Source organism: Colletotrichum phormii (assembly GCF_030913505.1).
Source record: "Colletotrichum phormii strain CBS 102054 chromosome Unknown BDP81scaffold_9, whole genome shotgun sequence".
NCBI classification, from domain to species: Eukaryota; Fungi; Ascomycota; class Sordariomycetes; order Glomerellales; family Glomerellaceae; genus Colletotrichum; species Colletotrichum phormii.
In genome coordinates, this window is record NW_026851451.1 from 583,815 (window position 1) to 598,693 (window position 14,879).

Genomic DNA, 14,879 nt, shown 5'->3' on the forward strand with positions numbered 1-14,879 from the left:
GAACCCCCCGGCCTCTCACCAATCAAATTCCCGGACGCTTCGTGTCGGACCCCAAACCCAAACTGTTCCTGAATCGTCCAACCTTGTCTGGTATTACCCTCCCGCACCCGCACTCTCCTTCTCACTCCCTCTTTCGCCCTGTCCCACGCCTATTCCTCTCCTTCTCCTCCACGACCCAACTACCCACGCCCTGCCTCTCTTTCTTCCACACTACCGGATTTCACACCTGTCCACTCATCACCAAATACTCGACAACTTCGTAATCACAATATTCTGACGACTCACTCGATCCATCTTCATTTCGACTCTCCTCGGCGACGACTGGTTCGGAGCGCGGCACAATCGGCAGAGGGTTAACGACGCAGGCAACCGCGGGTTGAGGTCGGGACTGGATCTGGATTTGGGCCTACGGGGTCAGCGGCGGACGCTCATGTTGTGAACTTGGTGCCACCACACTCTCAACAGGCCGCAGCTCGTCGTCGACATCGAAACCCGACCATCGAATCAACATCACCATGGATCCATTTCACGACAAGGCAAGCAATGAGCGGAGGGCTTCCCTCAGGATGTCAGCGAGGGCTTCGTTGACCACCGACACCGTCGACGATGATGACTACGACCTAGCAGCAATGGGCATCTCGGACGGCTTTCGCCCAGCCAACGTCTCCGCTTCCCATCAACCCATCAACTCGACCACAAACCCTTCGACTGGCTCGGCGGTTGTGTCACGAGATTCTCCCGTGCCTCAGCGCGTCACACCTCCTCGACCTTCTAGCATTTCAAAGCCCCCTCGCTCCCACGATCCGCTAGCACTCCGTCACGATGGCTCAACGTCTCAATCTCAATCTAATGGCGCTCCAATGTCTCGCGTCTCCAGCGCCTCGACCGACTCGCCGATAATCAGATCTGAGAGTCCCTACGAGGGACCTTCTGGACCATCCTTCCCGTACCAAATGTACCCGCAACGGACAAACAGCGTCGCAACATCAAACACTGCTCGCATGTCTGAAAGATCATACGCCGGGCCTCGTGGACCAACACACCCATACACCCTTTACACGCAAAACACCGTGACTCCTGACACGAATGAAGGCGATAACATCCCGGTGGGATTTGCTGACCGCTCTGATGGATATCACCGTCGGATTGGGCCAGATGGCGAGGAAGCTGCTGACCTGATCGGACCTTTGGGCCACACCGAAGAGCTTCCACCCTACACTCGATATCCCGAGCAAGCCTACACAAGGAAACAACCTGGTGAACAACAATCATCGACACCTCCAGTGCAATCCCAACAAGATCCACAGCGGGAGCCAGAGCACCAACAATCACCACCGGCACAACAACCTGCCGTTACGGTCATGACTGCCACAGTTCCTGCCATTCCTGCCGGTGCTGGTGGCATCGGACTCGCGACGCGCAATCCTGAGTTTGAGTCACGAGAGGACTTGCGTCTCGCATCACCATCTCGAACGTCTTCTCGGACGTTGAATGATGAAACTGCTAGCCAACATGAGATCAACACTGCCGCTGAATCCTACGCTGAGAAGGGCGAAAATGCAACCGACCGCAAATGGCAGAAGAGGGCAAAGAAGAGATTGTTCGGTGTCGTTCCTTACTGGGCTATCTGCTTGTTGGCAGTTGGACTGGTGATGATGTGAGTTGATTTCAATTTTCTATGCTCTTTGTTCGATATAACTAACCGTATCCAGGGGAATCATCCTCGGTGCTGTCATCGGAACGTTCTTCGCCAAGCACAAAAAGCCGCCCGGAAAGCACCAAGACGATGAGCCCATCCCAGTGGTTATCCCGACTGCCACGGTTGATGTGAAGCCCCTCGCTACTCTCCCACCCGATCTTCCACCCATGGAGATTGGTACCTTTGGTCTGCCGCCTCTCATTGCCAGCCAGGCACCAAGTACTTGTTTCAACGATACAACGCAAGCTCAAGCCTGGACTTGCAACATTCCCTTTACCAGCTACGTCATGGGCGTTTCCAGAATCGCCAATGAACTACCTATTTCCGATTACACCTTAAAACTTACTACATTCAATGACAGCGATCACGACGACAACTCTAGGATCAACATGTTTTCTTGGGGTACTCAACCACCACTAATCATGGACCCTCTGAAGATGCGGCTTGTCAACGACACTTCTGAACAGGGACGCGGCGCCGCATGGTTTGCCCAGATGACCTATAACAAGACCGTGGTTGTACCTGAGGATAGATTCCCTGGCGTCACCACAACCCCCAGGAAACAGCAGCCACAATCCAAAAGGGGTGGATCATGGGATGGCTCACCGCCTGGTATGTCGGAGTTCAGTAGGAAAGGGGTCAAAGGAGCACAGGCCGGCGATCGGCCTTGGATTTGCACCTGGCCCGGAACCCTTCTCGAAGTATTCGTCTACCCTGCCCAAAACAACAGCTATCAAAGAAAGCCTTCTACTACGACGTCGAGGCCTCCGGCGGCTGCTACGTTCCCTCCTTCAACCTCAACGCAGTTCTTGGTCCGTGGACTGCAAACCCAGTCTCCCCAATCAAGTCCGATCCCGACTGATAGGCCACGCCGTGCCCCTCCACCACCCTACCCTCAGGTCATCAAATTTGAAGAGCGACGTGTTTCGCTCGACGAAACGAAGAACGCCTACTGCCGACAAGTTGAAGTCTGCGATGATGGCCAAAACACCGTGCCCGTGTTGGACGATCAGGGTCAGCCGATGGAGGTCATGATTATGGAAAACCGGCAAACGGTGGCAATTGCAGACTCGAGAAAACGTTGGATACACGAAGACAGCCTGTTGGTATCTCCTCGAGACCGATCATCAAGGACAAGTCAACTTAGCGACTGTGGATGTATATGGTGGTTCACATAACACATCTTCATCACGACCAACAAGGTCCCCACCACAACCATGATTTACTGTACGGATTAATGTACCACACACCATCTTTGCGTTGACAGGCTACGCGCCTCAATGCGGCTTTTTTCTTTTTTGTTTGGGGGCGTCAATTGAGAAATGGATGAGCATCTATGGGCGTCATTCACTAGGGCGCAAATTCGGCAGGCGATTGTATATATATTTGGCAAATACCTATGGATGGGCAAAGAAGCCCCCAAAAAGCCACTTTGCGGGACGGCGGAAAGGTTTACTTATAGCCTGTCGATTCCTTTCATAGTAGGCTACACACTTATTTAAAGAGATTTATTCATGTTGCAAGTCATCTTATCTTAGTCGTAGTGTTAGGTTTAGGTGTAGAGCGGTAGGTGTAGAAGAAATTAAGGTCATATGAACAACAACTATTCTGTAGCCATAGCCTTCCTATCATAATGCGTGCCTGCTAATTGGGTATCATCTAGACTAGACATTGCTTCTCAAATGGTCTCGTCTCTCAACGCTCCCTCTTCATGTCAGCCGCCAACCCATCCAGAAAGTTCTCCGCCATCTTCTTGGCCCTCCTGGCCTCGACCTCTTTCCGCCGCTGCTCAATCTCCTTGCGCCTCGCCTCCTTCTTCTCCTCCCTCTCCCTCCTCGCCGCCTCCGTTCGCACCCTCTCCTCCTCGAGCCCCTGAAACTCCTTTTGCCTCGTCTCCTCGTCCTTGCTAAACTTGTAAAAGCCCGTGCCTTTTGTGCGGATCTCGCTGTCGGCGTCGTAGTGCCTCGCCTCGGGCGGCGTCGCGCTGCGGTCCCGCTTCTTGGCCAGCTCCGCCATCTTGTCCGGGTCCTCCGGGTTGAAGGCCATGGTCTGGATGGCGTCGCCGTAGAGCAGTTTTGCGGGCGCCGCGGGGCGGGCCGACATGCGTTCGAGCTCTTCGGCGCCGAGGAGGCCGCGGCGGCGCTGGCGCTCGAGGCGTTCTTTATCTGCTTTTGTGCCGCGGCGGAGACGGCCGAATTCGTCTTCGTATTCTATGATTGTGTTGTCTTCGTCGTTGCCGTCGGAATCGTTCTCGTCGTCGTCGTCGTCGTCGTCGTCGGAGCCGCCGCTTGAGTTTGCCGCATCCCTGCCGCCGTTCTTATTCTTCTTGTCCTCGGATTCGGCCCATTTTCGGTCAAAATCTATGAGGGGCGCCGCCTCGTTCTCCTTGGGGACGTAGTCGCCGCGCTTCATGGCCGCGTAGAGGCGTGCTTTCTCTTCCATCTTGCGCCGCGCGCGGGCGAGATTCGATGTTTCTTCCTCTGTGCCGAGCGGGTCTTTGAGGTTCAGCTTGTTGCTGCTGGCCGCTGCTGCTGCTGTGTCTGCGGACTTCTTGTTGTGCTTGCTGCCGCTGTCGCCATCTCTCCCCTTTCCACTAAAGAGACTTGATCGTGTCTTTGAAGGTCGAGGTCGCGCTGAGGATGTTGCGGCGGGCGCCGACATGAGGGAGGTGAGCTGGGCTGTGAAGTCGAGCGAGTTGCCGAGAGAACTGTCGTTTTTGCGCTTCTTGGCCGCTGGTTGGCCGTAGAGGTTTGGATCTTGCGGTGCTTTGGTGTGCTGCATCTTGGGGTGCACCGATGGGATCACTCGGTTCGATTGGAAATCTAGAGGGATGCTTGCTGTGTTTGAAGTCGTTGTGTACCTAGGATGGTGGTGTTGGTCGAGGTGTAGATGGAAGGACCCTGGGGGCACGCGCATTGTCGGCGAGCGCTGTGGGAATCCCACTCTAAGGTCCCTTATCGTTATCGGGGGGCAGATGGCAACAAGGTGTGCCTGACTACCTTACTAAAAGACAGTAAACAGAATTGAGACCGCCCCAGGTACCCTAGAAAGGATGGTGCTACAAAATTCGAGACAATCCCCAACTCAGGTTGACTTGAATAACACGCCAGAAAGTTGCTGATTTTTTTGGGGGGGAAATTGCTACTTCCCGTAAGTTCTCGCTATGAATAAGGAGACTCTCAGAAGATCCAGTTATGAACTCATCACACCTCCACACTTCAGTCAAGAGAAGCTTTCCTATTAGGACCCGTGTCTGCTGCCCCTGTCGCATCATAGTAGACAATTATGCCATCCCATCAATTAAGGAACCTCGACAAACGAAGAGGAACGAGGAAGAAAGCAACCCTCCCTTTCAGTCAGAACAACCGCGCAAAGGCAATGAGCAATTCAATAAAGTAAACACAGGACATGTTGCATCAGGAGACGGACGCTTTGCTCAGCTCATTACGCAACCATGACCTACCCGCCCGTCGAACTACTCTAGTCTCTTGCCAAAACCTTGCCTTCAAAGCACAGCCCCTTCGTCACAACCTCGCATTCGCTCTACCCAGAAAATGAGCTGTGCCCGGCCCCGGACTCGCTCGGATGTTGTATGCGCCTTCGCGCTGAATCTGCCACCGTCGAAGGGACAGCTGTCGTCCCACCCGAGGCTTCCAGTGACGGTGGCGGTGGTTGTGCCTTTTGCTGTCGCGACAGGTGCCTCGGCTCACGCGAAGACGTCTCATTTTGATTTTGATTCCACGGACGGCTCCAACATATCCTGTAGATGTAGATGGCGATGTCTACACCGATCAGGAGGAGAATGGGGCCAAAGAAGCAAAATCCCAGCGCGATCTAGTGAAGGGGGGTGTTAGCGAAGCGGCAGCTGAGAAGGGGGCCAAATGGTGTTCTTTAAGAAGGGGACTTACAAAGGCGCCCGAGATGTATCTGACAATGGTAGGGTAGTCGGAGTGTAGTAATGAGTAGGTCATCATGGTGTCGTACCATGAGACGGTTTGCGCGTGGGTATTCATTAGGGAATTGCGGGAGCAACGGCGACGGCCGTTGACGATTCGAATTGGAATTGACTGAAGAGAGATGATGATGGTGGGAGAATGACGGGAGCAACTGAATGCGGCGGGGTGTTCTTGAATCGCAATGGCTGACTGGTGCACTCGTCTGTGTGACGGCAGAAATATAGTCTAGTCTGACTGCAAGTAGTAAAGGGATGGATGGATGGACGTTGAGAGTGGTATGACGAGACGGCGGTTGAAGAACAAGGGTAGAGGTCGTTGCTGAATGTCTTGGCTATTTCCGCCGGGGGGGGCAATTGGGGGGATTCCTATGTTAATAAATATTCCCCCCTCGGTCATGTCTTGGGCGGGCCAGTCGCGAGACAGTCAGGTGCTGAGTGCCAAGGTGGATAATCAGGCAAAGGGAGGCATTGATGTAGATGCTAATGAGGATGCGCGAAGAGCATGGGACGGCCGACCGACGCCTCCGTCACGTTTTAGTGTTTGGTCCAGAACGAGCATCCACTGGACGGTAACAACGACTCCTTCTATCTGTAAGTGACAAGGCATTTTGGTAATCTTCCGAGAGCCCCCATTCGATGAATTCATAGCAGCTGTGGCCTTCCGTCCATGTCTTAAGGCATAGGTAGTATAGTCACCTCCTCCCCTCTTACCTTTCTTCCCTCCTCTCGCCAATCCATCGTCAATCCATCATACTTTACCCCGTATCTAGCAAACACTCGTGTTCTAAATGGGCAAAAAGGGCACCTTCGGCCCCTCGTCAGCGTTGGAAAGTATACTTAAGGTACACCAGCGGGTGGCAGATCACCCCCGGGGCCGCAACGAGTGACGCTAGGAACCCGCAGCGGGCACGGGTGTGTTGGCGGGCCCTTCAGCTGTTATCGCTTATCATTCAGGTACCGATACCCTGAGGTTCACGGCGGTGGTCGAACGTCAGTGCTCACCGCCTGCCCAATCGGCTGCTCTCATCGTCCCCCCGCCATGCATCACCGCCCGCTCGCATCGCAACTTTTTGATTTTCAGGCGGCCAATTGTGCACCTTGATCGCATATCAGACGACTCCCCATCCAAGCCATCTCTCTACCCAAGGACAGCTTGATCGTGTATGCCCACTCTCTGGTGCTCTTTTCACAGATAATTGATCCGATTTAATCAGCGACCGACCATGAGTAGACCGGAAAAGAAAACCAAAACCACAAAGCGCGAGGAGTATCGCAATGCGCGCAACCAAGATGGCGTGGCTGAACTGCCCAAAAAGAAGTTCTATCGCCAACGCGCTCATGCAAACCCCTTCTCGGACCATCAATTAGTCTAGTTAAGTCTCCATAGTCATACCGCTCTCTTGCCTATACTCTTTTGCTAACTACCACCCTCCCAAATACAGCCCGGCCAGTCCAGACTCCATGAACTGGACGCAGTACTATCCCGCATTCGCAGCCAATGACGAGACTCCCTCTTCCGATCCCACACTTACAGAGTCCACGACCCTAGATGCTTCGAAGCCGAAAACTCGCAGTCTAACGAAGGATGTGGAGGTTGTTGACATTGGCTGCGGCTTTGGTGGCTTGACCGCAGCTCTGTCACCGATCCTCCCAGAGACCCTCATCCTCGGTAGGTGGACTCGACAAGCTTGTACTCGGCGAGATCGCTGACCTTTCCCTCTACAAAGGCCTCGAAATCCGCACTTCGGTTACGGAATATGTCCAGGAGCGCATCAAGGCCCTCAGAGTCCAGAACCAGGAGACTGGCGGCTATCAGAACATCAGCTGCCTGCGCGCCAACAGCATGAAGTTCCTCCCCAACTTTTTCAAAAAGGCACAGCTCTCCAAGATCTTCATCTGCTTCCCCGATCCGCATTTCAAAGCACGGAAACACAAGGCCAGAATCGTATCCACGACTCTCAACTCCGAATATGCCTTTGCTTTGCGCCCGGGAGGCATCGTGTACACCATCACAGATGTCGAACCCCTACATCAGTGGATGGTGGGCCACTTCAATGCCCATCCCGCATTCGAGCGTGTGTCTGAGGAAGAACAGGAGGCGGACGAGTGTGTCAAGGTGATGGCATCCGAGACGGAGGAGAGCAAGAAAGTGACGCGGAATCAGGGTCAGAAGCACATTGCGCTTTTCCGCAGGCTGGAGGATCCCCCATGGTGAATGGCAACGACTTGACCAGAGTGTTGGCGGCATGGCTCTCTAGTAAGAGAGACATTGGTGCTTAGTCTCGCAAAAGTTCAAATAATACCCCCTTTTTCGTGTCGTAGATTCTCAGGGACAACTATATCGTGCCTCGGTCTCAGTGGAATCATGAAATCCAGTGTAGGTATGTCAGTTAAGAGGATTAGGCTACTGCTATCGACAGGCCCTCTCGCTTGGCCCTGACTATGGTACCTTGAAGCCCTACGATCGAGGTTGTTTCCAATGTGTTCAGTCCCTTACTGTCATAATTTCATTCCACAGCAAAAATGCCCAGATTGTTGCACGTATCCATCTCTACCTATCTACGCAACTCATGCTAGGTACCTTTCCGGTGGTACGTGTAGACAAGCGCATGTTAAGCATGATAGGAAGGGCCCCACCGAGACTCACCTCATGCAGCCGACCCTGCGGCGCACCTGCAGCAACGGTAAGAGCGCTCGCCAGAGCCGCTAAGTACCTACTCTTGGGTCAGTGCCTACCCTGCTATGCAGAGTACAAACGATACCTCCCAGGTTGAGGTACCACACAGCAGGTAAGGTGAGGTCAGGTACACTTCACCGAGGTACATGCCCAGGTAAGTGCTCTCTCACCTCCCAAGCACCGGGAACAAGCGTCCAACGGTCACACCTCAACATCATCCGCCATCCACCATCCACACGTGTCTCTCGACCCGCACCCTCACGTCCCCTGATATCGATAAGGCCCAGCCAAGCCGACCTATTCTTCTCCTCCAAACTTCCCGACCCAGCAGCTCCCGAGAGTACCGCGATTTTCGACGACGTACGATGTAGTGACAGCCTATCGCCCCTCAAAACCGATCTGGATATGGCCCTGCAAGGAAGAGAACTGATCCTTGCCGCCATCACATGCTTCATAGCCTGGGGCTATGCTGTTAGCTGGGTCCCGGTCTTGAGATGGGTAGGATACGCCTTGGTCGGAGGGGTCATCTTGACGGTTGTCGCCTTTCTCGCCCTCATCCTCGTTACGTCGCGCGGCTTCGGGCGCGGTTCGCGACACCGATCTCCGCGTCCAAATGGCCCTGCATTCCTCGCACGCAAGGTCTGGGCCCGACAGGTCTCAAGCCTTCAAACACGACAGGCTTACGCGAAAGTCGCCCTCGACCCCAACTCTAAACGGATATCCAAAGCTCTCGACGACCTGCTCGAACTCATAATACGGGACTTTGTCAGCTCGTGGTATTCCAACATCAGCAAGAACCCAGTCTTCTCCAACGAGGTCGATAAAGCTGTGCGCGATGCCCTCTTCAACATCCGCGAGCGCCTCCTGGAGCTCGACCTCGTCGACATCGTCACCACCCGAGTCGTACCGATGCTCAACGCCCATTTCCGCGATTTCTACGAGGCTGAGCGAGCCGTCCGAGGGAAGAAACTCAATCGATCGGTGACGGAATCGGAGGAGCTCGATCTCGCAATCGCCTCCAAATACAAGGATGGAAAGCTTCATCCCGCAGCTTCGTTGTCATTCCCTGACACAAAGCTTGTGCAACAAGATTACTTGCGAAAGATGGTGTCTGGAATTCTGCCAAAAGTCCTACCGCCAAACATGCTTGCCAGTCGAGCCGTCTCGAGCATCATCCGGGAGATCGTTGCTTGCGCTGTGCTTTTTCCTGTAATGCAAATCCTGGCCGAGCCCGATACCTGGAATCAAGTCATGGAAAACTACGGGCGTTCAATGTTGCAAGATCGGTCGACAGTACGGAAGCTCAGGGCGGCGTTGGATCAACATGCTTCTCCAGTGCCGAGGTCGGGCAAGGCTGCCATTATACCCCGTCTCTCGCCCACCGATAGCGAGAGAAAGTTCGAAAAGTTCATTCGCGCAATACGGAAAGTCAGCAATCTCTCGGATGCCAGGCGGCTACGGAGCGAGGTTGCGAGCCAGTTGAAGCGGGATTCCTTGGAGGAAAACCAAGATCAAGTCTACCTCAGACGACTTGAAATGGGCAAGCGACTACTGGAAGAACGCGTCCAGCTTCTTGCTGCCGGTGGAAGTCGACAGTCCTCTGCGACTTTGCCCGCCCGCCCTTCTGGTGTTCCCCAGGCACCCTCAAAGCTCGAGCATGCAACTCTCGTTGACCTGCTCCGGGATGCTTCAGGCTTATCGTACTTCATGGAGTTCATGGACCGTCACCACATGATGCCTCTGGTCCAATTCTGGCTAGTCGTTGATGGCTTTCGCAATCCCTTGGAGGACGAGGGCCAAGACGACGAGCATCTGCCGTCTAATCTACCAATGTGGACGGATTCTGACCGTGAGGATTTGGGCCAGATCGACCATGCATATCTCTCCAGGCCGGAACTGAAGGTCTCAAAAGCTTCTCGAGATGAAGTTCGCGCTTTCCTGAGCGCCGGCAAGAAAGCTACTCCCGAACAGTACTACAGAGCTCGCAGAGCAATCTTGAGGGCCCAGACAGCTGTCTTGGACGCGATGCAAGCTCAATATTTCCAGGCCTTCAAGAAGTCTGATCTCTTTTACAAGTGTTTGGCCGCAGAAGAAGCGTCAGCAAAAATCGCACCACTCCCCGCTGCAGAGCCGTCAGCATCTACTCCATCACACCCACCGACGCATCGGAGCTCCCATTCCTTCCAATTCAAGCCAAGCCCTGTCTCCCGTATAGCCCCTCGGCTAACACGCCCACTGTCAAGGCGAGCTGGGTCTGCATCGGATTTGGCCAGCCTGACCCTCAACGGGAACGGGTCCGAATACATTTCCAAGCAACGCCGTTCTTTCGAGGAAGATGTTTCGACCCCGCTGTTTGACGACGATGATTTTGATCAGGATGGCATGATGGACTCGGTCGCTAGTCTCGACCAGGACGCAGGCAAGCCTCCTGTGCCGGATACGAACGTGGTACAAGCAATGGAAGAAGCTTTGAACAACATCATGGAGGATAACCGACCGCAAACGGCTGAAGAGTTTCGAGAATCACTGTTCGGGGCGGATGATCAAGTCGACAGGTCAAGTCTATTTTCTGGAGATAACGAATCCCTCCGCGGATCACTTGAAATGCCAAGACCTGCAGCTTCCTCCAAGGAAATCGACAAACCAAGCTTGGCATCCCTTGGCCTCGTTAGCGCGGCATCTCGCATTGGAGTGTTTGTGGATGACGATCTTTTTGGTGATGAGGAGAAGTATCTCTCTGACGAACGAGATGATCCAGAAGAAGAGACGAAAGGCGATGTGGAGGACGAAATCCAGGAGGCAGCTCCAGGTGACCTTGGACTAGCAGAAGCTATCACGGCGTTGTCCAACGACATCGACCGCCTCATTGCACAAGATGCTATAGTCGAGTCACTGACGAAGAAGGCGGACCTCACCAACAACACGGCCGAGCTTCGTATCCTGCGGAAATCCAAGGCGAGTCTGCAACGCGAGATCCGTCGCAAAGAACTTCAAAGGCAACAGTACGTTGTTCAAGAGAGCGACAACAGCTTGTACGGGCGTTCAACGATCAAGATCAAGGCCATCCAAGTGGGCAAGGAAGATGATGGGAGGGAATTCGCCCTGTATGTGGTCGAGGTGCAAAGAGATGCTGGCGAGAAGATGCCAGCCGCGACGTGGATGGTCACTCGCCGGTATAGCGAGTTCCACGAGTTGCACCAGAAACTTCGCTCAAGATATCCGTCTGTTCGCAATCTTGAATTTCCCAGGCGAAGGATGGTTATGAAGTTCCAGAGTGAATTTCTTCGCAAGCGACGGGACGCTCTTGAGAAATATCTCAAAGATCTCCTTGGGCTTCCAGAGGCCTGCAGGAGTCGGGACTTGCGAGCATTCTTGTCACAAAGTGTGATAGCGCAAGGTCAAGATCTTGTTGATCGCGAGGACAAGAAAGACATGATTACAAGGTTTTATGACTCCGTTACGGATGGAATGGAAGACATCCTGGGCAACATTCCCGTCTTGGATCAGTTATCTGTAGCTGGTCAAAATCTCATCGCGGCAGCCACCAACCAGCTGAACGCTATGCCACTGCCTGTTAACGAGGACGGTGTCAGCGCTGCCGAGGCCGAGGCTGAACTGAACGCCTTCGAGAACAAGGAGCTAGAGTCTTTCATCAAGCCTATCTGCGACATCTTTCTAGAAGTCTTTGAACTCAACCGAGGCAACAACTGGCTTCGAGGGCGTGCTGTGGTTGTTGTCCTCCAACAGCTACTAGGCGGCACGATTGAGCGCAAAGTTCGAGACAATGTCAAGATGCTCGTGCAGGAAGATGCCATCATCAAGTACATTGCCCTGCTCAGGGATAGCATGTGGCCCGGCGGTGAAATGAATAAGAACAAGCAACCGAGGACGGCATCAGAGAAGAAGAAGACGAGAACAGAAGCCAGCTTGATGTTGGCTACTCTTATACCCGACCTAGCAGGAAGCGTTGTCGGAAGAGTAAATGCTCAAGCAGCCAGCCGGCGTGTATTTGCAACCTTCAACAATTCGAGACTCAAGTAAGTTGTTGATTCGAAGCTGAATTGCCGTTGGTTGTCATATGGCTAACAAGAAGTCTGTTCACAGCGCACACTTGGCGTTTACGTTCATGGATGAACTGGTAGAAACATTGTTTGGTTAAGACGCGCAGGCTTTTCTTACTTGGTCAATTTGATACCATTCGGATGCGTTGACAGATGACGCGGCGTGCCGTCCGCTGGGAGTACCATCACTCGGCCCAACCCGGCATATGTCGGAAACGATTATGAGGTTGCATGAGCAGGCGTCTGGTTTATTAATTCTTCGTCCGGGACTACGTACATACACACTCACGACAGCAAAGAGGGAGGTGGACGGGCCAAAAAGCGGCAATTAATGCAAAAATCCTGACGGGAATCTACTCACGGAAAGATATAATGAAGCGACGAGAGGTACGAGACTGTGTCCATCACGAGGTCCACTGGAGAGTAGACAATTCACCAAGGATCGCGATGGGTTTGAGCTGTAGTCAACTACGTAAAATCACATGAAGAAGCTAGGCAGAAACCCCCTTTCCACTCACTGGTGACAATTCTGAAATTGTGAGCCAACCCGCGGATGCGCAACTTGCACATGGCCCAGGGGCGATTGGATCTGAAGTTTTTATCAGCGAGGGCGATGATTTAGGTTTTGCTTCCACTTCGACAGACAAGTGAGCAGAGGGAAGGGGGGAAATTTTAGTGGAATAGGAAGAGTAGAGGCACTCCCTGTTACAGAACCAGGTTGGATACGATTGAGGATGGGTGTCTCTGCTGGGTCGTGAGTTTCGAGGCCAGGCCGACCTCGGGTTTCGGGGTTCCACCATCCCTGGGAGCGGACGCCTCGGTCGAGGTCTTGGTGATTAAGAACATCTAGTATTACTCATGGGTGAACTGGTCTGGTCATTGGCGGCTCGCAATGAGTTGGGTCTAGTTGGCTTCCTTTTGGCTTTACCACTCATCGGATTATCGAGCTTCTTTTGGGGGCGACAACTTTCTAGGAATTGAATACGATCAGTCTGCAGAGTGTCAGATGTACCAGTGTAGGTAGTGTAATCAGATGGCATGCTTGCGACCGACTCGCTCTCTATTGTCATCCCTGACTTGCCATGGGTAGCTGTTGCGGGAGGAAGGGTGGAGAGTAAGGTGGTGGAAGTTTGTTGGTCGCACAAAGTCTCAAAAGTATGAAGTAGAGTCAGCCTGCTGCAGTATCCGAACGGTCTTGGCATACTTGGCTCCTTGCTATTGATCTTCCGATTTTCCTCATAGTCACGGTAATCTCGGCTTCGGTTTTTTTTTTTTTTGTCTTTCTTCGAATGTGACTATGAATTGAGACGTTGCCTAATGTCGATTGCCCTATTGCGGGTTGGTGAAACGGATAGGTCCTGGGACAGCCTGGACTTGGTTACCAGATGCAGCGGGTCGTACGGGATAAAGGGGGTGTCTGGGCACCGGGGGTGTCACCGATCTGGAAACGAGGTCGCCTGGGTCTATCTCTGTTGTCTCTGTCTCTCGCTGAGACTTTCTTATGGTTGCCGAATAAGACCACTCGTGTATACCGTATTCACTTTGTAACCAACGTGGATATGGTACGTCGCATCCGAGGTCTGGCAGGGCAGGGCGATGTTGGAAGTCGGAATAGGACCGAAGCCAAGAGGAGGTTGTTATCCTGGACGGAGATCTCCCTTATTTCGTCCACTCTCTGTTTTGGGACGTTAAGGGGAGTTTGAAGTTGCGCCGGCGACTCCTCCTTCACTTTCTCCTCTCCTCGGACAGTGGAATCTATTGAAGAAGTAAAAGAAATTAAACCTGGAGAGAAAAGAAGGAGGAGGAGGAGGAGGAGGAGAAGCGCCACATGGACCGTTGGAGCTAGCCACAAGTGACGGCCTTCAAACTGAAGAGTGTCAAATTCGACGCGCATGAGCTAGCCTGGAATTGGAATGCCTTTCTTTTAGCCGCGATCGATGACCAAGTACAAGTAGGTACCTGTAGAGCGTCTTCCCCTGAATCTGTCGCAAACATGAGCTGTCGTGAACACCATGGTTAACGAAAGCTAACAGCCCTCCTTACCATAATATTTCTGGTAAGATTCCTGGTGAGATAGACTCGTGGAGCCGAATGGAAGCTTGATCGGATGAAAGCGAGCCCTCGGGTATGATGTTCCCCTTTCGTAGACCCTGGTCTGGCGAGGTACCCATACCTGAGCCGGGTGAGCGCGATGTAACTGATTTTTGCAAAGCGGCAAGGTACTACCATCCTCGAGCTCAAATATCCAACAAGCTAGAGGCTTCAGATTCATTTCCCCGAAAGATGCATGCGATACGTGTCGTAGCAGACAAGTCGTTGAAAGGAGATTCTAAAACTCAGTGCTCACGTGCAAGAGCTCTAGAAGTGGATGGGTATTTTGAGTGATGGAGGGAAACAAGGCATTCGCTGTTCTGCCACTCTAGGTACACAGTACTCCGTACGGATAGAAAGAACCTGTGTTCAGGTATCCGTACCTTTTTAGAATGA

The 14,879-nt window shown here is 53.1% G+C and overlaps 5 protein-coding genes across 5 annotated transcripts; 3 read left to right on the forward strand and 2 right to left on the reverse strand.

The window, feature by feature from the left end:
• Window positions 1–436: 436 nt before the first annotated feature.
• BDP81DRAFT_218711 (uncharacterized protein) lies at window positions 437–3,136 on the forward strand. The gene is made up of 2 exons (XM_060582760.1): window positions 437–1,657; window positions 1,713–3,136. The coding sequence occupies exons 1-2, from the start codon at window positions 516–518 to the stop codon at window positions 2,875–2,877; spliced, it is 2,307 nt and encodes a 768-aa protein (XP_060445722.1). The 5' UTR covers window positions 437–515; the 3' UTR covers window positions 2,878–3,136.
• On the reverse strand, window positions 3,137–4,934 carry BDP81DRAFT_218712 (uncharacterized protein). The gene has a single exon (XM_060582761.1). The coding sequence runs from the start codon at window positions 4,613–4,615 to the stop codon at window positions 3,395–3,397; it is 1,221 nt and encodes a 406-aa protein (XP_060445723.1). The 5' UTR covers window positions 4,616–4,934; the 3' UTR covers window positions 3,137–3,394.
• A 265-nt stretch (window positions 4,935–5,199) lies between these two features.
• Window positions 5,200–5,844, reverse strand: BDP81DRAFT_218717 (uncharacterized protein). The gene is made up of 2 exons (XM_060582762.1): window positions 5,608–5,844; window positions 5,200–5,533 (listed from the first exon to the last, which is right to left on the reverse strand). The coding sequence occupies exons 1-2, from the start codon at window positions 5,710–5,712 to the stop codon at window positions 5,243–5,245; spliced, it is 396 nt and encodes a 131-aa protein (XP_060445724.1). The 5' UTR covers window positions 5,713–5,844; the 3' UTR covers window positions 5,200–5,242.
• Window positions 5,845–6,877: 1,033 nt separating this feature from the next.
• On the forward strand, window positions 6,878–12,372 carry BDP81DRAFT_318938 (PXA domain-containing protein; the record flags this gene model as incomplete). Its single annotated transcript, XM_060584400.1, has 4 exons — window positions 6,878–7,026; window positions 7,097–7,323; window positions 7,382–7,865; window positions 8,673–12,372. 4 exons carry the CDS (start codon window positions 6,878–6,880, stop codon window positions 12,370–12,372), a joined length of 4,560 nt encoding a protein of 1,519 aa, XP_060445725.1.
• A 1,299-nt stretch (window positions 12,373–13,671) lies between these two features.
• BDP81DRAFT_426656 (uncharacterized protein) lies at window positions 13,672–14,185 on the forward strand. Its single transcript, XM_060590310.1, has one exon. It carries the CDS (start codon window positions 13,778–13,780, stop codon window positions 14,093–14,095), a length of 318 nt encoding a protein of 105 aa, XP_060445726.1. The 5' UTR covers window positions 13,672–13,777; the 3' UTR covers window positions 14,096–14,185.
• The last annotated feature ends 694 nt before the right edge of the window (window positions 14,186–14,879 follow it).

Excerpts from the sequence above, each read along its gene's own strand:
- BDP81DRAFT_218711 (XM_060582760.1), top strand. The coding sequence starts at position 516 with ATGGATCCATTTCACGACAAGGCAAGCAATGAGCGGAGGGCTTCCCTC. Across the intron at positions 1,658-1,712 it reads GCAGTTGGACTGGTGATGAT|GGGAATCATCCTCGGTGCTG; the intron begins GTGAGTTGATTT and ends AACCGTATCCAG.
- BDP81DRAFT_218712 (XM_060582761.1), bottom strand. The coding sequence starts at position 4,615 with ATGCGCGTGCCCCCAGGGTCCTTCCATCTACACCTCGACCAACACCAC.
- BDP81DRAFT_218717 (XM_060582762.1), bottom strand. The coding sequence starts at position 5,712 with ATGAATACCCACGCGCAAACCGTCTCATGGTACGACACCATGATGACC. Across the intron at positions 5,534-5,607 it reads GATACATCTCGGGCGCCTTT|ATCGCGCTGGGATTTTGCTT; the intron begins GTAAGTCCCCTT and ends CCCCTTCACTAG.
- BDP81DRAFT_426656 (XM_060590310.1), top strand. The coding sequence starts at position 13,778 with ATGCAGCGGGTCGTACGGGATAAAGGGGGTGTCTGGGCACCGGGGGTG.